The following is a 24051-nucleotide window of genomic DNA, read 5'->3' as shown; positions in this document are numbered from 1 at the left end:
TTATCATCAAAATATCATCATCAAATCATAATCAAACATCATCATTAAAGGCATCATCGTCAGACATCATCGTTAAATCATCATTAAATATAAGTTATGACGACTCTACAATGCAACTACAACTTCAACAACAACTCAGACAACTTCAACAACAACTCAGACAACCTCAACAACAACTTAGACAACTTCATCAACAACTTAGACAACTTCATCATGCATGTGGTACCAATACAGAGCATCAAGCTCCCAACCAACTTATATGAGCGTAATTAGGCTCTTCAGGGCATCAAGCCCCCAACATAGTGAGCAAAAGCTCCAGGGCATCAAGCCCTCACCAATCATGTGAATGACTAAGCATTCCAGGGCATCAAGCCCTCAACCAACTTATACGAGTATGCAATGGACTCAACTTCCAACAACTTAGACAACGACGTGTACAACTCATACGACTCATAATCATGGACAACTTCTTAAATTCCAACAACATAGACCGACTCATGCAACCTCAAGACACTAACAGTCGACAACAGAAAACAGCAGCAAGATACAACATATAATAGCGTCTAAATAACATATCAACATTAAAGGGAATGAATCATAACAACTTATAATCATAACGCATCTTAAATAATTCTTATGCATCATCACCACTAATCTCAGTCACCTAAACAGACCTCTGGAACTTCTGAAAGTATCCTAAACAACCATTTTTCTTACTTATAAGATCAACTCATGACTACACGTGCGAAAGGATCGCATCGGGACAATTTTGGGCAACTAACAGCCTAACTCGCAGTGGCGAGTAATTTGCTCGCAGTTGCGAGCGATGCGGTGCAGCTCGCCGTTGCGAGTGTTTCTACTCGCAGTTGCGAGCGATGAATGTCAGTACGGCCAGAAACCTAAAAAATCACAACTTTTCACCTATCTTCATGATTCTTTCATCCATATGGCATTTAATTAACACCCTAGACAATATCTAAGGTCTGTAAACTAATTTTGCATCAATCTAACATCTTTTCATGGTTTAATCATCAAATCGGTCATTTAACCCTAATCTCAATTCTCACCAAAACTCAACCTAATCATGTTAAATTCAATTCTCAGAACCATACCCTTAATTATATTGAAAGCTAGTCTCACCCTTACCTTAATTCAGATGAACAAAGCTTGCGAAAAACAAAGTGATGAAAACACCCAAAAATACTGCTTCAGTGCGCGATAGTTTTCTCTCAACTCAGACCTTGTTTCGACGATCCGAACGGTGAAAAGGTAGACCCAGGTGTTGTGAATGCTGTGTCCAAAAATCGTCACGATCCAACGGTTAACGAGTGAGATATCATTGTTTTACTGAGGTAGGTTTCAGAAAAACGGAAATTGCTTTCTCTCTTCTTTTTGGTGGCTACTCTTCTCACAAAACAGTTTCTACGTAATAGCTATTCCAACCTAGTCTCTCATATTTATAACCCTCCAACTATTCTATTTACTCTTTCTAATAATTATAATTACCTACTAAATATAATCTAATAAATAATAAACCAAATAACATATATATATTTTCACACAAAATAACAAGTATATTATACACCGAATAACATATATTCACATAAATACATCACATAAATATAAATATATTTCCAGGCTCACATTACATAATTATTCAGAACACATAAATCATATAAATATATTCTAAATTCACATCACATATATAATCACATAAAATCACACCACATCATATAAATCATATAAAATCATATAAATATACACATCACATCACATAGTTCATATAAACATATAAGTCATATCAATATTCACATCTCATCACATAATTCACATAAATATATATAAATATATTTCTAGGCTCAATAAATAAACCAAATAAATCAAGTAACAAAGAATAAATCAAATAATTAAAAAAAGTGGGCGTTACAACTCTCCCCCACTTAAAGAATTTTCGTCCTCGAAAATTGAACATCCTGCAAACAACTCTGGATTAGTCTATACCACAAACAACAATTTTAAACAACATACAATCAAACAACAAGTCAGAACAACAAAAGACAATGTAAAATTATTACACAACACTACGTTGCTTGACACGACTCTACTACTTGGCCGGACGGACCGACCTGCTCTGATACCAATTGTAACACCCCGTTTTCCCAACTTGAAAATTTCATCATAAATCAGAGTATTTAAATCACAAACGGAATGTCACATACTTCCTTAAAACCACAAAATAGATAATAATAATTATCTTTCAAAATTCAACGTCAAAATCTATAATCATGCAGCGGAAATTATTCGACATAATAAAAGTCTTGGCACACAGGCCTTATCAGAAATCTCATAAGTTTTAGTTAATGTTTATTCATAAAAAGTTCATGAAAGCAAGCCCCATCCCGTTACATATCAGAGCACCTAGACACAAGTGAGGAGTCCTCTCACGAACACTTCTAATCTTTATTACCTGCACATTACCCACGGTCGAGGCAACATATACGCAGAAGGGGTGAGATTTCACAGTCAATAAATTAAACATATAATTCGTCAAAATGCATTTAACAACATAAATCATCATTTACATTTAAAACATTTACCATTTAGCATTATATCAAATCATATTCAATTATCATTGTCAAATATCATCATTAGTTCGTAAACAATTATCATCTCTAATTCATAAGTAAAAATCATCATTAAGTCATAATCAAGTATCATCATATATTTAACAACTTAAGACATCATAAACATCAGCATTAATAATCATTTAGTATCATATTATTATCATCATCAATCATAAACAGACATTATCATCAAAATATCATCATCAAATCATAATCAAACATCATCATTAAAGGCATCATCGTCAGACATCATCGTTAAATCATCATTAAATATAAGTTATGACGACTCTACAATGCAACTACAACTTCAACAACAACTCAGACAACTTCAACAACAACTCAGACAACCTCAACAACAACTTAGACAACTTCATCAACAACTTAGACAACTTCATCATGCATGTGGTACCAATACAGAGCATCAAGCTCCCAACCAACTTATATGAGCGTAATTAGGCTCTTCAGGGCATCAAGCCCCCAACATAGTGAGCAAAAGCTCCAGGGCATCAAGCCCTCACCAATCATGTGAATGACTAAGCATTCCAGGGCATCAAGCCCTCAACCAACTTATACGAGTATGCAATGGACTCAACTTCCAACAACTTAGACAACGACGTGTACAACTCATACGACTCATAATCATGGACAACTTCTTAAATTCCAACAACATAGACCGACTCATGCAACCTCAAGACACTAACAGTCGACAACAGAAAACAGCAGCAAGATACAACATATAATAGCGTCTAAATAACATATCAACATTAAAGGGAATGAATCATAACAACTTATAATCATAACGCATCTTAAATAATTCTTATGCATCATCACCACTAATCTCAGTCACCTAAACAGACCTCTGGAACTTCTGAAAGTATCCTAAACAACCATTTTTCTTACTTATAAGATCAACTCATGACTACACGTGCGAAAGGATCGCATCGGGACAATTTTGGGCAACTAACAGCCTAACTCGCAGTGGCGAGTAATTTGCTCGCAGTTGCGAGCGATGCGGTGCAGCTCGCCGTTGCGAGTGTTTCTACTCGCAGTTGCGAGCGATGAATGTCAGTACGGCCAGAAACCTAAAAAATCACAACTTTTCACCTATCTTCATGATTCTTTCATCCATATGGCATTTAATTAACACCCTAGACAATATCTAAGGTCTGTAAACTAATTTTGCATCAATCTAACATCTTTTCATGGTTTAATCATCAAATCGGTCATTTAACCCTAATCTCAATTCTCACCAAAACTCAACCTAATCATGTTAAATTCAATTCTCAGAACCATACCCTTAATTATATTGAAAGCTAGTCTCACCCTTACCTTAATTCAGATGAACAAAGCTTGCGAAAAACAAAGTGATGAAAACACCCAAAAATACTGCTTCAGTGCGCGATAGTTTTCTCTCAACTCAGACCTTGTTTCGACGATCCGAACGGTGAAAAGGTAGACCCAGGTGTTGTGAATGCTGTGTCCAAAAATCGTCACGATCCAACGGTTAACGAGTGAGATATCATTGTTTTACTGAGGTAGGTTTCAGAAAAACGGAAATTGCTTTCTCTCTTCTTTTTGGTGGCTACTCTTCTCACAAAACAGTTTCTACGTAATAGCTATTCCAACCTAGTCTCTCATATTTATAACCCTCCAACTATTCTATTTACTCTTTCTAATAATTATAATTACCTACTAAATATAATCTAATAAATAATAAACCAAATAACATATATATATTTTCACACAAAATAACAAGTATATTATACACCGAATAACATATATTCACATAAATACATCACATAAATATAAATATATTTCCAGGCTCACATTACATAATTATTCAGAACACATAAATCATATAAATATATTCTAAATTCACATCACATATATAATCACATAAAATCACACCACATCATATAAATCATATAAAATCATATAAATATACACATCACATCACATAGTTCATATAAACATATAAGTCATATCAATATTCACATCTCATCACATAATTCACATAAATATATATAAATATATTTCTAGGCTCAATAAATAAACCAAATAAATCAAGTAACAAAGAATAAATCAAATAATTAAAAAAAGTGGGCGTTACAATAGGTGTTGACCCAGATGATGTTGTCCATGAAGTGGATGGCACGAACATGGCTCATGCACGGTTTAGCTTCTTGGTGCGTGAGTTCACGAGGCGTGTACAGACAACACATGAGGGTGAGAAAGACGATGATGTTGTCCAATCAAAGCTTAATCGACAATGGTCCATCAAGATCAATCCCGTCTTTGGGGGCTGCAAACAACTCAACCGAGTTGGGACTCCAAAATTTATGGGCCTAAAAAATGTTTATAGCCCAACCCATCCCACACTCAAAGAAAAAAAAAATACATGTTCCTTCTTTCTTCTTTCCTCCGGTACGTCACTTCTTTCTTCTTCTCAACCTGACCTCTCGTGTTTCCTCCCAACTTCCATCTCTCGGTCGCACGCTGCCACACACATACAAGTATCCACCACCAATCCAGCCTACATCTATCCTCTAGACTCTAATTCTCCTTTCTCGACAGGAATTCGATGCTATCAAACCACCCAATTTGTATAATCACTTAATCAGTCAATTTAAAAAACTATTTCAAAGAATTACAACAATCATTTATTTTTTGCAGAAATTTAGAGGGCGTGTAAAAGTACGGGAGGGGGCGATAAAAAAATCTCTTTTATATTCTTCCTTTTCTTGTCAACATTGATCATATATGAGAGCTTTTTTTTCCCATCCATTATTTTTTAGAAACCACTTATATCTGAATTTGTCAATTTACTTATTCGGGCGTGAGAAACATATATTGTGTTTTTCTCCGTATAGATTGGTATATCGGAGGGGTGTGGATTTTAAGAAGAAAAAAATGGAGGATTTCTTTTCTTTTCTTTTCTTTTTGACATGAGAAAAAAATGGAGGATAAAAGTAGCCCTTATGATATTTTAGGTTAATTCTTGATGAAAAAAATTATTGTGCATGTACGACTTTTATACTAATTTGAAACGAATATCAAATACAATAACATTGAGGAAACAAATTGAACATCACCATCCTCCATCAGTAGATTAATTGAATAACATTGGGGCTAAATAAACTAAAGGTAATCAATAAAGGATTCTATAATTAGTATTGAATGTAACAAATTCTTAATCAAATAACATATAAGTGACCAAGTAAAAAAAAAGCATATAAGTGACCAAGTAAAAAAAAATACAAGTATCTGGATACATCATCGATCCCCTATATATAATTTTAAAACCCCAATTTGAGAATTTAAACTGTTTTTTTCTATATCAAATCCTTAAGTTAGAAACTAAGAACAAAATAAAATTAGGAATTGTTCAATAACAAACTATCATATGGTTAGCCCACATGGTACAAAGAGCCAAAGATATAGTTAGGAAAATTCCTATCTTCTTCAAGACCACCTCAAAACCTTTACCACTTTTGATACCAACAAACCAAATTTTCTCTTGCTCATTCCAAATGATTTTCTTCATGCTATTAGCTCCATAGCTATATTTCCTTTTCACATATTCTGACTTTGGTTTCATATCTTCCACTTGCTCCTTCAAATAAACACAAAGCACCAAAAAAAGTGCAAATATGAACACAATTGCACTTGCTATTATCTTTGATGGATTTTTCATGTACTTCATCAAATTAGCCTTAAACTTCCTTAAGAGAGAGTATCCTTGATTCTTTGGTATAATCATTGTCTCTGCATTCTCTATAGATTTTTTATTTTCCAGAATTGGATTGAGTTGAACTTTGATTGTTTGTGAAGGTGTTATTTGGTGAAAGAACGTGTCTGCTACTTGGCGTGTAGCAACAAACATTCCATGACTAACTTTTGTTGTTTCCTCAACAACTTCATAGCTTGTAGAATTTGAATAATCAATGTTACCATCATCTATAAAATTCTCATTAGGGTCATTATCATTGATAAACCCCATTGAGAAATTATCAATGTTAGCATCATTGACTTCTTTGTTGATATTTGGTTGCTCAGATTCTACTGTAAAGTACAAAAGCTATTGTTAGTCAATTTGGTTTATAAAAATAAATAGTAAGTTAAAAAAAAAATCCAAGGTCAATTACAAAAATAAATCATGCATTTAATTTTTAATTAATAATAATACCTTGCACCTCATTCTCTTTCCTGTTTGTTTTGAAGCTTGAAATTTCCTCAATTGGAACAACCTTTTGATGCTCTTCCATAAAACTCTGTAAAATTATTCAAATAATCATATAAAGTCGGTGAGAACTATGTTACCCTCTCTTGTTTAGGGGGTAATTACCCTCTCATGATATCAACCAATCAAAATATAATATGCATAGACAACATTAAATGTCAAATAAATGAATCAATTTTTTCTAAAAATAAAAAAGTTAATCTTAATCATAAGGTAACTTTTAATACTTTTAATTTTTATTTAGAGTAAATTACACTCCCCTCCACTCTTATGTTAAAATATATACTTCCCTCCTTTTAAAAATAAAATCTACACTCCTCTCCCTATAAGATGCTTGAATTACAACCCTCTCCCTTAATAATTAAATATGTACTACACTTTAATCTATTTTAAGATAAATAAATATTTTTATGATATATACTAATTTTGAACCACCGTTTAAGAAAAATAAATTCATTTCATTATAATTTAAATATTAATGGTAATTAAACTTAAATATTTTGCTATTAAGTTTATAATTTATAGTATAAAACTAATTTTTAAATAACCATATTTTACTGTATTTAGTAATTATTGTAATTTTATTTTTTGGTTGTTTCATATTTTATAATAGGGTTTAAAACTATATGTTAATGTAATTGTGAATAAAAAATAGCGAAAAATATGTATTCAAATTTTGATTATGTTAAAATAGACCCGCAATACTTTTTTTTTATTTAAGTGTGTTAGATTTTTTTTTTTGCTAGATTATTAAAAAAAAAATATTGAGGAAGTAAAGTGTAGATTTTAACATAAGAAGAGAGAGGAATGTAATTCAAGCTTCTCTTAAGGGAGGGGAATGAAATGTTTTCTAATATGTTTGGAATAAGGGGGAGGGGAGTGTATATTTTAACATAAGAGGGGAGGGGAGTGTAATTCAAGAATCTTTGAGGGGAGAAGAGTGTAATTTACTCTTTTATTTAATTATATTAAGGTGTTCAATCTTAATTAATTTACACTACAAGACTTATAACAAATAAAATTTTTACATCAAATTTCTTTCATCTGGATGTCCTAAAATTCATCACTTACATTCATAAAATTTCTTCCATTCCACAACCCCGAACGTGAGAACAAAAACATCTCCTTCATTCAAATCTCTTCTTTATTCTTCCATATTGATCAATTCTTGTTTCTTTTTCGTTTTCTTCCCATTTTGATTGTTCAATTTTGTCGTTCCAAAATGCTGCAGTTTCAAATTATAGTGAGAATTGTCGTTGTTTCTAGAACCACATCAGGTATCGTGACTTTTTTTTATTTAAGCAGCCAACCTAATAAAATCTGCTAACACGCATAGACCTGCCTCACTATCAGCCAAAGCCTTTAAGTCCAAACAAAAGAACAAAAGCCTCATGACATAACCATTTCAGCAGCAACCGAAAAAAATGCTAGCAAACTCCCAAAACATCACAGTGGCAACACCTGCTAGCAATCCTTAAAGTATAACGGATGACTTACTCAATTGTTATAATTAACTACCTCACAACCAAGAAAAATCAAATCAAAAAGAAAAATCAACTCACCATACCTGACGTGGTTCTGGAAATAACGGTAATTCTCACGATATTTGGAATCAAACGAACGACGACGATTCTCACGAAAATTGAAAAATGCGGCAGTTTAGAACGACAAAATTGAACAATCATAATGGGAAGAAGAAATTTTATGAATGTAACCAATAAATTTAAGGACATTCAGATGAAAGAAATTTGACGTGAAATTTTAATTGTTCTAAGCCAGTCTTGTAGTGTAAATTAATTAAGATTGAACACCTAAATATAATTAAGGCAATATTACATTAGGGGTCCTTTATCTTATTTTTTTGTAACAATTTGGTCATTTATCTTTATTTTTTCCCGTTTAGGTCCTTTATCTCTCTTAAAAGCATATATACATCTTTTTTCTCATTTTTTATTAAAAAATACATAATTTTATTTTTAAAAATATATTTTTATTAAAAATGAAAAAAAAATCCAGAAATATGATGAAGATGTTCATCATCTTCATCTTCTTCCTTTGAATCTTCATCATCTTCTTTAAATAAAAAAAAATTCTACTAAAATATATCTCCAAATATCGTGAATTAATGTTATATTCACCTCAATTCTTCTTTTAAACACAAAAATCAAAACCTTAATTTCACAAATGTTGCAAGGCGGATGGTGGAGGCTTAGTCACTGGCGGAAGGGTTAGGCTTTACAAAAGTTAAGATTGTTCTGGAAACAACAAAATTGATGTGCAAAGCTGCTCTCAATTTTGGGGTTATTTTTATGCCGGGTTTGAATATTGAGTTAGAAAATAATAATAATATACAGTGTGACAATTTATATAACTATTTTTTTTTTTTTGTGATGAAACTAAATCTCTTTTCTATAGGGTTTTGATTTTTGTGTTTAAAAGAAGATTTGAGGTGAACATAACATTAATTCATGATATTTGGAGATATATTTGTGTAGAATTTTTTCTGATTCAATGAAGATGATGAAGATTCAAAGAGAGAAGATGGAGATGATGAACATTTTCATCATATTTCTGGATTTTTTTTTCCATTTTTAATAAAAATATATTTTAAAAAATAAAATTATGTATTTTTTTAATAAAAAAAATGAGAAAAATGATGTATATGTGCTTTTATGAGGGATAAAAGACCTAAACGGAAAAAAATAAAGATAAAAGACTAAAGTGTTACGAATAAATAAGATAAATGACCTATAATGTAATCTTGTCTTTAATTAAATAAAAATTAAAAGTATTAAAAGTTACCTAAAATTGATTTTTTTTTATAGAAAAAATTTACTCATTTATTTGACATTTAATGTTGCCAATGTATATTACATTTTGATTGGTTGATATCATGAGGGGTTAAATACCCTCTAAACAAGAGAGGGTAATCTAGAAAAAACCTATAAAGTCCAATGTTAATTTATTAAATATTCAATATTATAGGGTCTAGGCTAGCAATTTCAAAAGAAGAATTCCTTGATAGTACTCATAAGAATAATAAGATACCAATACTCAAAAGATAACATTAATAAAAAAAAAATTAAATTATTCACTTAAAAATAATTAAATATTAAAGAGTACATGTGACATCAAATGATTGGATGTTAGGTAGTATACTTAATAAAATTCTAGGGTATGGGAGTTGTCGCATTTTTAAAATCCATTTTTGGGACTTTATAATATACCAAAAGATAGCCTATATATGGTGGATTTCTATGATTGACATATAAGATCTTATCTTAAATTAGTACTTAGATGACACTTTAAATTTAAATATCAGCAATATAGCTAGCATACCTTCTCTAAATCATTGCCTGACATTCCAACCCATCTCAAATTCTCTACCATCCTTTCAGCCTTGAATTCATTATCAAGATCCCCAATTTCAATTGATCTTGTGTTTGGATCTTCCCATGCTTTGTCATCAATATATCTCATGGAATTCATATGATCAGTCACATGATTGTAATTATTTCCAACCATAAAAGTAAAATCATTTTCATGATCAGTAGCATAATTTTCATTGCCACCAAATGCATGTGAGTAGTTTGATTGGTTTATCAATTCTTGAGAAGCTTGAGCTACAGATAGAATTTCCTGCAAGATATCTGTTTCATTTCTAGTTCCACTCATGGAACCTGAGACTAATTGTGTCATCTTCAGCTCAGAATTCATACCAACTTGAGGGAAGTCTTCCACCTCCAAGGGAGGCAAAGAAAACCTATGTTGCATCCTTGCACACTCTAGTGCTATATCCACCTGCAAATAATTAAGAAGAATTTTTTTAAAATTCATGACCAAATAAATTATAGGAAATTGTAATGACATTGAATCTAGAATTATTTTACATTGTGGAGGCTTTAAAATCTTTATTATTGTACGGACCAAAATTTAAAAGGTAAAAGTTAATTTATAACTTGTGTTTATTACAAATTATAAAAAAAAAAAATAGTAAAAAATATCATTATAATATTCAATAGTTTACAGATTTAAAAAACAATAAGGTATTTTGTATTTCTTATCATAATGATTCAAATTTATTCTAAAATATCTATCAAAAATGATTTTCAAGAGAAACTCCTCTAAACAACTTTTTATTTGGAGCTTTTTATATTTTTTTCCCTTCAGATTCTTATTTTTTTTAAATCCGTACAATAATCACATAAAAATAAAAAATCATAAAAGCTTTGTCAAAAAAAAAACTCATAAAAGTGATTTTATTTTTCACCAAAAATCTGTAACAAATTGGCCTATTTAATTAAGTTTTGGTGTAAAAGAAATTAACTAGTTGTACCTTGGATGGAGGGTAATTAGGTGTGGATCCATAATTGGGAAATGATGAAGATATTGGAAGACTGAGTAAGTCTTCTGATAAGAATTGTGTCCAAATTCCATCATCCCTTGTGACATTCCCACCATTGTTATTGAGAGTATTAGTCCCATTCGTGTTTTGGGATGTGCTTGGATCCCATGGCATCAAATAATTTGAGCTCCCTATAACTTCATCTCTTCCTTCAGAGTACAACTCAATGCTTGATGATTGATCACTTGTCATATGATTTGCATGCCTAGTCACATTATTAACATATTGCTCCCCAACTTTTGGAGCAATCACTGTACTCTTCTTGAATATACGGCAAAGAGCATATGCATCCTGAAATCACAATTTTTTTCAATCAAACATTTTATTGTATATAATAAAAAATGATCAATAGGTGGACCTTTACTATTTTTATTAAAAAAATAATTTTATTCCTCTCAAAATTTCTTATTAAATTTACTGAAAATAATAGAGTCTACCGTCCACATTAACCAATCATATACTAGTTAGTAATAAAGTTAGGTTCATGGTTCAAACCTGCAAACCGGCGGAAGGATTGTCACATTCTCTTTCATCAAGACGGTACTCATGCATAACCCAACCCGTACGAGATCCATGGGGTGCTCTTCCTCTATAGTAAACTAGGGTTTTCTTCATTCCAACGGCGCGGGTCTGAGCATTCACCTTGCGATCTTTTCCAGTTGCCTTCCAATATCCAGATTTTGTTGCTCTATTGGTTCTTGACCCATTTGGATATTTCCTATCTCTAGGGCTGAAAAAATACCATTCCAAATCTTTTCCCGGTAGCAATGACTTCCCTATAATGATTTCATGCATAATAATAATAACAATTCGTTAAAATCATAACACTTTTTAAAAACACCTCGACCTAGTTGTATATTTGCATGTTTTGAAAGGCTGAAAATTAAGAAATCTTCTTTAATATGGGATCCTTTCCTTTTGTTGACTGTTTTTGAGTTGGGAATCCAACTATTTCCTCATTACTATGTACCTTGACGTTCACAACAGTAACCCTATTTTGAAGGACCATTCTCCCTAATATGTTAAGTACGCCTCTAAATATTTTATGCCAAAGTGGAAAAAAATTATACTTGACCAATAAAGCAAGCATGTGTTTCGTATATTGAAGAATAAAGATGATTAGAAGCAAATCGTGTCTAAAGAAATGTGCCTTCACTTTTTTAAGATTCTTTTAATTTGTTTTGATTGTTAAAAGCACTTCTGAATATTGCAAGCCACATTAACCAATAATGATTTTGTCAATCAGAACAAAATAAGAGGTTGATCTTTTCATCTCAAGGCCTCTTCTTGTTATAAAATTATCTTTGGTCAGTGTTCAAAACTAAGGTCAAAAAATGAATTTTGAAACCTCTATTTTTGTTTGCATGGATTGATGAAAGATGTTACACAACTAACTTATAAAAGTCACAGATAAAAATGATTGTGATTGTTTGAAGATATATATAAGAAAAAAATTGACAATCATAAAAATTAAATGAAGATATATAGAAGAAAAAAATTGACAATCATAAAAATTAAACTCATGTCATATAATATTATACCTGGCAAGTCCCATGGTTCACACTTGTAGAGATCAACTTCAGGGATGATCTCCAACTCAATCCTACGGCCATTAATCTTTCTTTTGAGGTAATAAGAAACAAGTTCTTCATCCGTGGGGTGGAACCTAAATCCAGGAGGCAATGAAACAGGTGCCATATGAAATATATTATAATCTAACTCACCAAATTTATATATGCACCCCCTCTTTATTTGAATAAATTGATAACAAGAGTATAAAAATGTATATCTACAAGAAGCTCTAGAGCTTCCTCGTTACACACCCAAAAAAACTGGGCCACAAGGCCTAAAATCAAACCCTGCCACAAAAAACAAGCCAAAATTAAGAACCCTACAAGCATGGTAATAAAAAATAATAATAAATTGAAATTTCTCTCTATATAGTACATGACTGCATGTACATAGAAGTTTAATTAAACTTGATGGTAAGAGAGAAAGAGATTAAGACCTTGATTAGTTGAAGAGAAGGAAGATCCTAAGGGAGAAACTGGGAGAGAAAAACTGAGAGAATGTTTGAGGGCCAATGAGGAGGGAGAGAGTGGAATGTTGTGGTTGCTTGGGGTTTTGATAAAGAGGACAAAAAGAGAGAGAAAGATTGGAAAAACAAAAAAGCATACTTGAAGGATGTGTCCACCTCTCTCTTTCTTTCTTTTTTAGCTTTGAATTCTACTTTTCATTTGTTTTTTTTTGATCAATTGGATGATTCCTGATATCTTTGATTAGAAGCTTGAATTAATGATTATTAGTATATATACGTACTTTATATTAACATTCTAGTATTACAATATAATTAATTAATTAAATAATAACTCTACGTACTTTATATTAACATTCTATTGATGCTATGCTTCTTGTATGTTCCTTCGTCTCTTCCACATTGCCATGCATGCATGGATGCATTTCACACTTTGTTTTGAGTTAAGAATCTGCATTGACGTGCATGAGGAAATCAATTCCTTAGCCAACAAACATAACTTAATTTGGCGGCTGTTCCTAACTCAACAAACGACCCTTTCACATTTCTTTTTGCATGTTGCCCAACTTGTCATTCATTCTCTTGAGCTTCGGCTTCTTCTAACATACTTCTTCTAACGGTTGCGAAACATTTGTAAACACATTAGATAGTGAGATTTCATTATTGGAATGATAAAAAAGTTTCCTTTAGTATTTTCTATTAGGATTCATTTATGAGTGTGGGTGACTTGAAAAACGGGTAGAAATTATGATCTGTTCTTTGTGAGCTTTTAAGTTAATTTTTTGTAACCTCTTTGTATCACTCTTTATCATAGTCCCCTAGAGTGAGCCGTTTTGGACCGAACTAAGTAAAAAATATTGATGTGTTGTTTTTTGCTCTTCTTTCTTATCTTTGTTGCTTTGAATATGTTTGTAGTGTTTATTTACACTTAGATCTAGGTATGTTTGTTGTTGTTGCTTGAGACTAAGAAGTGTGGAGTGATCGTTTCTGATTGCATGTGTTGTCTGGAGAAAATAGAGGCGGAGGATCAATTGTTTTGTAGATGTGATTTTATTAGAAAAGTTTGGTATTTTTAAGTGGACAAGAACCGGGATGATCCTATCCTAAAATGTTCTCTCTTTTAAAATGTTTTTCATCCTCTTCATCGTAAAAAAAACATCGGAAAGAAATTTTGTTTATTTGGCATGCAATAATTTAAAAGATTTGAAAAACTTGAAATGAGGTGAATTTTTTTTAAAAGAGCTTCAAAGCGGAAGAAAGTAGAGACTATCAAAGTGACCTCTTAAATGTGGTTTCTAGGTAAGAAAAAAGAGAAACTTATATGTATTTTGAGTGGGTTTTCAAATCATATATTTTGCTTTATTTCTTGATTGTGGGTTAATGGGTAGAGTACGACTTGTATATTTTCCTAATTGTGGGTGAAGTATTGTACTTCTCCCCTTCATTGATAAATTTTGTTGTAAAAAAAAAAGTGTGACTTATCGATCAAGATGTAAAAATAGAAACATAAGTGTGACTGAAATTCATGTAATCATGGATATACAAGTTGATCATATTTTCAAATAAGGGTGATGGTGGAAGTTGATATGATACTCTGAAAAATGTAATTCGAAAGAGGGACCCATGTGGGACCAGCTTTTGCCACGTGAAGTAAATAAAGCATCCACGCGGCATGGTAGGATCACTTGTAAGTTATCTCATCCTTTTCCTTCCTTCATTCATTATTATCTCCAATCTCATGCTTTCCCTTTCATCAATCCATCTTTTTGTGCTTTTCTCCTTTTCTAGTTTATGCCCCCATTTCAACTCTTTTATATTGTTATTACTAATATATAAATAAATCTTCATTTGATTCTTCAAAAAACCATTAAAACTCTCACACACAAATAGAGGATCGGAATTCAAACCCTAATCACAATATTGAACTTAACAATTTAAACATTTTTAGTAATAGTTTTAGGTACTAATTGAGTGAAGACTTACGAACCCATTTCAACTCATTTTAATTGATAGATTCCATCCTAAATCTTTCGATAATCAATGAGTTATAACATTCAATCTAGATTCAATGTTTTGATTGACTAACAAAATATAATAATAAATAAGTTAATTATGTCATCTTATTTTGTTCTATCATATTTTTTTATAATCCTTTTATCTTAGAGTAGAGGCCTAATTAGAAAATATAATTTAAAATATAAAAATTCAAATATAATAAAATATAACTATATTTAAGTAAAAAAATTGATATTAAAATCATGAATCTATAAATATTAATTTAAACTAATATAATTCTAATCATTAAGTTAAAAATATGTCATTTTAGCACAAGATATGATAAAATACATGTTTAGTCAAAATTGTCAAGTACAATAAGCTAGTTTATAGTTGATAGCTTATAACTTATAACCCATGTGACTAAAAAACACTCGTTTCATAACCATTATTTTCTCACAAGCTTATAACTTATTTTTCTCTTATACACCCTCCGGTCATAAATATAAGCAAAAATTCATATTTCAGATCCATTCAATAAATGATGTATGTTGTCTACAATGAAGACCACATACATCATTTATTAAATGTATCTAAAACATGAATTTTTGCTTATATTTGTGACCGGATGGTGTATATTTTAAACAATGCAATAAAGTGGAGTTACATAATTAATAATTGCATATAAAAAACACAATTAATAAATTTTTTTGAGCAAAAACACAATTAATAATTGAAAGCTTACCTGCATATTTTGTATTAAATTTAAGAACACATTTTTTTTTGACAGGAAATTTACCAAACACATTGTTGGCTAAAGAAACTCATGCGTCTTTTTCAGACCGAAATCTGAATTCTTAAAAGAGAATACCTGCCCCATACAGGGCCCACATGGACCAAAAACATCGAGTAAAAGAGTAATGAAAAAGAAATAATTGTATTATTTGGTTTGTAAGCTTTAGAAAAATAATAATTTTTGTCTAACCTCATTCAAGCGACCTAGCATTTACGAACAGTGGAGGTTTTGTTAAGAAGTCTCTTGTTGAAATTTAGTCGAGGTATCGTTGATAATTTCCAACTATGACTCTCTTTTTTCAAACAATTACGTTGAAAATGTAACCATCTCTCAACTACGATTCTCTAACCGCTCCATAAAGCATTAAATATGGTATTTTTAGGTTTTTAGCTACTGAACTAAGAAATGCATGTACGTAAGATAAAGGCAGAAAAGTAAAGAGATAAAATTGTTTAAATGACTTAAGTTTGATTGATTGTGCGTAATGAATCGTACAAAGATGAGTATTTATAAGCAAAATTACTCCTACTAGCCCTACAACATGACTTAGAGTGTTTAATCTTGCTTAGATATTTGCAAGGGTAGTGTGTTAGTTTTCTCTCTCGTTGAGGGGGTATGTGACGCCTCACTTTCGGTTTATAACTTTCCCATTTGGGGGGTATTTGACTCCCATTTGGGGGGGTATTTGACTATTTGTTGACAAGATTCAATATACGCAACCTCCCTTAAAACATGCTTCTTTATTCATCGCTTCTTGCGGTTAGTGACGCTATAAACACCGAGCGTGGATTGAGTGTCTCGTTGTCCAGTTGTGCTAAAGCTTTGACAAGACTGATGTCTTCAAGACCCACTTACTTCTTAGTACATTTGAAAAAGAATCTGCTGACCCTTATTCGGTTGCAATTTCACTCACCTAACCTTCCATCGACCGAAGGAAAGCTCGCCTATCCTTAAATTATCGTCAAATCGCCTAGCTACCAATTTCGGCTAACATGATCATTATTTTATGGTCTAAACAGAGTCAAATACTCAAATTATGCTGAGTTGTTATTAATTAAGAAGAGAACCAAAATTTCTTGTTACTACAAACTTATCTATGTAATTCCTCACTAATCTTTAATGGTGGTGAAATTGATGAATATTACCACAATCTATTTTCATGAAAATGCATACTGTCTTTATGTCATTCCTCACTTTGGAAAAATGAAATAACAGCTAGAAGGTAAAAGTGAACAACCTTACTATAATATTAAAATGGCATATAGAAAATTATGAGACACTCTTATTGGTGAATGTACAGAAGAAAGAATGTCCCAAAATATTCATGAATTAATAAAGGATGCTTAAATACAAAAAGACTTTAATCTTTCTTGTAGTATAAGCTTCTCATCTAAATCCTGAAGCCAGTATCACCTCCTACACTAAGAACTATGGTGAAGAGATGAATGGCAAGTAATAAATTAGACTTTCACCTAGTTTCAATTTCATATTTATGATGCACTTTTGTTTGATTCTCTTCCCACCACCTTTCAGCTTCTTTCTGCGAAAATCGCTTCCGGCTGCCAAAAAATATATAAACACGAAAAAAAATATTAGACAACGACTTATCCACGAAATTAAGATGCAGTATTTTACTAATGCAAACAATTTTTTTTGGCTACGATTAAGGAAATTAGGATTCACAAGAGCCATAAAAGTAGTATTAGTTAGCATTAGTCTTATAGAAAGAGTTCAAGAGAAAGTGTTACCTAAATCTCACACGCTTAAGGCCTTTTTCTCCACTCGGCGACTTTGTCAATGTTATGTAAACACCATTCTCATATTGTTCAACCCATTCAACCTTCAATGCATTCTCTTGTTGAGATTCTGCTTTAGTGAGATTATTGTCCTTTTTAAGAAGAATACTTCTCCCAAATTTGGATTTTAATGCACTAGAGAATATTATAGGGGAATTCGATAGACTGTCCGTGTTGGCATTTCTTGGACTGTTCATATCAGTATGTATAGGTGCCAAATTTGGAAGAAATTCTTGTAGCCCAGCCTTTTGTTCTAGGCCATGATTATCTTTTCCTGAGATCGTGTGAAGCTGCAAATATGATATATAGCTATATCAATAAGAATGCAAGTCCAAATTATAATGATTACGCTACGTAAAGTAACATTTCATGTCATACATAGCCAACCCAATATGACTTTGAGGCCTAAAACAAAAATAATAGTAAAATTTTTTGAGTTCAATGTATAAAAAACAGTCAAGTATTTATGCCCATAAACAGTTGATTTCCATGATATGCAGCAACTTGGATCCTATTTGGATTGTCGTATTTAAGCTTATCTTTTGCCGTAAGCACTTGTGAGATTGTCAGTGAGATTTTACGAAAAACAGCTTGACATGTCCATAATGTCTCCACTCTCCAGGATAGCTTATACATAAACACTTATAAGTGTTTATGCTATAAGCGTTTAATTAAGTTGTTTAATGAAATAGGGCCTTAAAGATAAATGACAACAACAATAGTAGAGAACTTACCCTTAATGCCAAAGCTTTTATGACCTCTTTTGCTGCTTTGCACTTAGCAGCTTCCTCTTTGGCAACAGACCAACTCTCCTCGACTTTTTGTTGACACTCTTGTATTTCTTGATTTTTCAGCTCACATTGCTTTTCAAGTCTCTTAGCCTATCCAAAGTAATGAAATGACATGGCACTTATAAGCAAGCACACTCAGAACACAATACAAATGAAATTTCAACTAGAAAGGGAACAGGAAAATTTAATTTACAAGTGAAGAATATCAAAAACAATTTGTGCCTGAAAGTGGAGTCATTACCTCAGCTCTCAGCCTCTGAACTTCTTCTATGAGCAACTTATCGGATTTTGTTGTTTCTGTCTCATGCACAACTGAATTTTCTGTACAATTGATTCTAAATTGTGCTGAATATGGTACTTGTCCTTGTCCACATTGTATCACACTACCTAACGTAGAAGAACTATCTTCTACATCCCGTTGGCTTTCATGTTGGATTTTCCAAACCTTCCTTCCACTAGGCATGTTTTTCCGGTAACACGTTTGACTAAGAGACAACAGAGGACCATTTGTCACATTTGTTTCTCCTCTATCTTCAGTGACATCACCAATCATGTTCTGATGATGCCTTTGTATCTGCTGATTGTTGCAATTTCGAGACTTTGATGAGTCCATAGATGAACGTTCACTACTTCCTTGCTTTTTATTGAAGCACGATTCACAAACACGAAAGGCCTTGCTCTTAACCGGGGCTAGAGATGCATTCAAAACTTTTTTGCTACTACAACTGCGGCAAAACAAAAGACCGCAATTATAACAGTTATGTTTCTTCCTTGTGAAGCCAAACGGTAACCTACAACCATTACAACTTGATTGGTCACTAATTGAAATAGGTTTGTGCAAACATATTGCAACTGTGAAACTTGGTCCACATGTTATTGTATCTACCTGCCTATCTCTTAAAGCCTCAACAAAACAAGGTGTGTATCGGTTTTCGGTATCGCCTAGCCCTAGTTCTCCATTTTCACCTTTGCCCCACGTGTAGACACTCCCTGAAGATGTCAAAACAGCAACGTGATATGAACCACAAGATATCATTTTAACATACTCTTGTTTAAGCATTCCTTCAACCACAACCGCTCTGTCCTTAACATGTGGATTTCCCAATTGTCCATATTTTGCACTTCCCATTGCAAAAACTTTTCCCATGTTAGTAAGTGATAAAGTCATCATTCTTCCACAAGATACTTGAACAAAATCGTAGTCGACAAGCTGTGAAACACATGTCGGTACAAGCTTGTTTACATTATCAGCATGACCAAGCCTCCCTTCATCTGCATCACCCCATGTAAACAGCTTACCAGTCGAAGTATTGTACTTAAAGCGTTCGGCAGAGACTTCAATAATTGCTGCCGTATGCCATGTTCCACAAGCAACAGACCTCACACATAGACCCTTAAGAGACTCAACTTCTTTTGGACTAGAGAAGCTGTGATAATTCCCATGTCCAAGTACTCCAAATGTACCATCTCCATACGTGAATAACCGACCGCAACTAGAGACGATTGCAGTATGCCATTCGCCACAAGCAATGCTGGAAATACTAATACCTTCGACAGGTAATGAAAGTTTATGTGTTAACCACTGACTTCTAATTCTCCCTTCATCAACCAAATCTGAACAAGAGTCTTTCCCCCACGTGTATACGTCACCGGAATCCGTCAAAGCACATGTATGATACTCGCCACAAGCAACTTTTTTTACACGAATATCACTAAGAGAATCAACTATTTTCGGGGAGCTAATGTCCATATCAATTCTTTGCCCTAACCTTCCACACTTCCCTTGACCCCAGCAGTAAACTTCCCCTTGTTTCGTAACTATTGCAGCATGGTTTCCTCCTAAAGCTACATTTTGTACATCTAACATTGCGGTGGATTCTAGTAACTTTGGAACTAAAGAATAAATACTATTTTGAACAAACCTTTCATTCACAATCCCTACAAGGCAACCAATTCCACCACCCCATATCATGACATCCTTCAATACATTGTTTCCTACAAGTGCGGAGGCAGGAGGCATGATAGATCTATTTGATGACAATTCCTTCTTGTACTCTTTTTCGAAACGAGATGTTTTTATATTGCTATGAATATCTGGATTAATATATGGAGAACTTGGGACTGAATTGTCTGTTATGCCATGAATGCTGGAGAGGGACGATGCCGATGAATAAAAGTCAGATTTATATGACAAGCCGTCAGAAAAACACCGTTCTGAAAGTGACAAAGTAGGACTTGCGCATACGCTGTGTACCTTCAAAATAATGACATAAATGTTAACATTTTATGCTTGAGACAAATTATTGTACTGATAATTTCTTTTATAGATTAAAAGTAAGATCTAAGTGATTCATATTACCAAGAAAAAAAAGAAGAGAATTAAGTATATGATAGCATGTAGTAGTATTAAGTATATCACATTGAGTGACCGATTTGATTTTGCTGTAAAATTTACCACGTTGATTCACAAACACGAGAGTCAAGTGTCAAAATTTCAGATACAAAGTCGTATGCATCTCTTAGCCCAAGAACGTTTATCATAAAAGTATATGTGCAAAAGTAATTCTAACGTGCGATGCTGTATTGATAAAGCAACAAAGAAGATGAATGAAACCTGAGTAAATTGAGAGGCGTCATCTAGAAGACCAAGATTTTTCTTTCGGCGTAAAATTCCAGAGGGACTACTGACACAACTCTGCACTCCTTTGCAGCTTCTTAAACTACTAAAAGCTTTTGGTTGCTGGCACCTAGAAATCACAGCTTTCAATCCAACAAACCAAGTAGCAGCTTGTGCTTTGTCTTTGCATATCTATAATCAAAGTAAACAGGTCAAACTACAGAAAAACAAACTCAGTTATTCCTCAAATGTATATGACAAAGAGTACATGAGGTGTCAACTCAGATGTAAGACTCTGGTGTTGTAACCTCAAAGTACAAAGTTCAAATCCCCTCAGAGACGGTTGTAAAATGGTCAATAGTATCACTATAATTAGTAATATTTTTTTTAAATAAAAAAGATGACAAATATTACCAGATCAAGAGAGTGTTCACCATTAGCATAGATCAGGGAAAATGAATGGCACTCCTTTTCGGTTTCGTTTTGTCTCTGAGACCTTATCTGAAAATGGTGAGCCGTAATTATTAGACCAAAAATTATTCTTTCAAACTTTAGAATCATATGGTTAGTGAATCAAAATAATTCATTCATGCTTGTTACATACATTTCCCTCTCCTTGAACAATTTTGGTTACTCCACTCAATCGCAAATGCTTTTCCTGCTTCCCTGAGCACCATACCAAATTTCTCTCATCCTAGATATAACCAGGGGAAAAGGATATACATTAGAACCTTCACCATTATATAACATGAAAAAAAATAAGAAAAACACAACAAGATAATCAAGTAATCTAATTTTCTACAAATTAAAGGCATTCAATAGAAAGAAGAATTCAATTTTTCTTTGTCTATTGATGCCAATATATAAGAAATTAAAATCCAAGACCAATTGGATTTTTCTTTCATATGACAAGAATCGGAACACCAAGGGCTGAATCCTAGTAGATCGTGACAACAAGGCCATGCCAGCTACAATGCCTATTTAACAATGAAATTTAAAAGGCAAGATTTTGGAAAGACTAAGAAATTTGATAACAGGCAAGTTTCATCTCATTCATGCATACCGGAGAAAGTCGGAAAGGACAGAGTTTTGGCTTTCCTCTGTTACCACACTTGAGTAAATATGCACCTTTCTTTATAGATACAATTGCCTGAACAACAAAACAAACCAATTTTTCAGATTCTCTAGGAGGCAATGTAAACAAACATTTAGTCACATTGGCAATTTCATAATAAAGACTGAAAGCATAACTTTCATAATGAGAATGCAACAATCAAATATCACTAGCACTAGATGAATTAGTCTATAATGTCTAGTGCTGAAAAATTAAATATGGGTCAATGAACTATGTTTATAGTATACAACATCAATCTATGTCATTGTCATGAATAAAAAATCTTGAGTAAAACAAAAGACTAAATTTTGAACTAGACCCAAGTGCTATGAATCATTGATACAGACACCGGACATGACACGGACACTGATGCACCGACACCGTTAAGAATTTGAGAAAATCAAACAATTCAGTCTAACTATATGTGTCGGTGTCGGACACGACATGCCTAATCCGAGGAGTGTCCGTGCTTCCTAGCCCAAGTGTTACCTTCAAAATTCTGGACTCGCATTAAATAGTTTATGCACATTGCACAGGAAAATTTTCTTCAATTATAGAGTGAACAAAACAACCATAAAAATACAGTTAAAAAAATATGAAATTTGGGAAACAAGGTACAAAAAATTGAGAAAAAAAATATGATTAGAAAGACCATGATTTTCAAAATGTTTCAAGAGAAAAGGTGAAGAAGAAAAAGAAAATTGGTATGAAAAATAGGAATACAATAAAATAAAATAAAATAAAATGAGACCTGTTCAACAGCTCTATCAAAAGGGAGGGTTCCAGCCAAAGAAACTTCTTCCATTGTCATTTCTGTTAGTTTGATGGAAGAGAGAAGAAGAAGAAGAAGAACATAAGAGACAAAGGAAACAGAAGAAGGAGGTTCATTGTTTCACAATAGGTGGAACCTTATCATTATTTAGATGCTTTCTCTTTCTATGTCTGAACAGAAGAAGAACATAACATAAGAAAACAGGTTAGACAGAGTGTAAGAGTGGTTGTTCTCTTCTCTTCTCTTCCTTTTATGGTTGCATTTGTTTATTAAGGATTTATTTGGTGAGTGAGAATGAGAATGAGAGTGAATCTATCTATCTGTTTATTTCACTTCGTAGGTTGTGCATTTTGCAGTGACTCTAGTGAAGAAACAAGCATGTAAGTAAAACTCATCATGTGCACGTGTACACCCACATCACATGCTTTTTCCTCTTTTTGTGTCATAACCTATTATTACCACATGCTCTTCTTGTCTTTTACCACAATTTTCATCATTTCAATTCTTCAATTCTAAATCTAGTTCAATATAGCAAAACTATGGTTATGGGTTATTCAAGTTCAAATTTATTCATTAATTTTTCACTCAATGCAATTAACTGTCCTTGTTGTTACAATTTGGTAGTTTGGTGTAAGAATATTTATGTGGAATCCAAACTTAAACCGTGTCATCATCTATGTTGCATAGGTACGGGTACGATGTCAATACAATACGAGTATCGGTACGAGAATACGTCAATTTTAGAAAGGGAAATGCTTTATCCTACGAAAGCAAATCCATGAATAACAAGAATAACACTACCTCTATTGTGTTTTTCGCCAAATACTCCCTCCGGTCTTATTTATAAGAAACATTTGACTTTTTTG

The 24051-nt window shown here is 32.6% G+C and overlaps 2 protein-coding genes and 1 long non-coding RNA gene across 3 annotated transcripts; all 3 read right to left on the bottom strand.

Annotated features, from left to right (window-relative positions):
• Positions 1-5763: 5763 nt before the first annotated feature.
• NAC028 (NAC domain containing protein 28) lies at positions 5764-13563 on the bottom strand. Its single transcript, XM_085753156.1, has 7 exons — positions 13278-13563; positions 12811-13128; positions 11765-12045; positions 11201-11560; positions 10204-10665; positions 6811-6895; positions 5764-6686 (listed from the first exon to the last, which is right to left on the bottom strand). Exons 2-7 carry the CDS (start codon positions 12965-12967, stop codon positions 6010-6012), a joined length of 2022 nt encoding a protein of 673 aa, XP_085609282.1. The 5' UTR covers positions 12968-13128; positions 13278-13563; the 3' UTR covers positions 5764-6009.
• LOC146939527 (uncharacterized) lies at positions 7790-9806 on the bottom strand. Its single transcript, XR_015031674.1, has 2 exons — positions 8175-9806; positions 7790-8089 (listed from the first exon to the last, which is right to left on the bottom strand). It is a non-coding gene; the product is annotated as an uncharacterized LOC146939527 (long non-coding RNA).
• Positions 13564-17318: 3755 nt separating the features above from the next.
• On the bottom strand, positions 17319-23542 carry LOC146939525 (Regulator of chromosome condensation (RCC1) family with FYVE zinc finger domain-containing protein). The gene is made up of 9 exons (XM_085753155.1): positions 23165-23542; positions 22363-22449; positions 21904-21993; positions 21714-21800; positions 21297-21491; positions 18924-20936; positions 18626-18772; positions 17844-18181; positions 17319-17654 (listed from the first exon to the last, which is right to left on the bottom strand). The coding sequence occupies exons 1-9, from the start codon at positions 23222-23224 to the stop codon at positions 17564-17566; spliced, it is 3108 nt and encodes a 1035-aa protein (XP_085609281.1). The 5' UTR covers positions 23225-23542; the 3' UTR covers positions 17319-17563.
• Between the last annotated feature and the right edge of the window lie 509 nt (positions 23543-24051).

This window comes from Medicago sativa, chromosome 3, assembly GCF_051527215.1.
Source record: "Medicago sativa cultivar Bolivia chromosome 3, Bolivia_mono, whole genome shotgun sequence".
In the NCBI taxonomy this organism is placed as follows: Eukaryota; Viridiplantae; Streptophyta; class Magnoliopsida; order Fabales; family Fabaceae; genus Medicago; species Medicago sativa.
The sequence above is the reverse complement of the archived record's forward strand: the minus strand, read 5'-3'. Positions and strand labels throughout refer to the sequence as shown.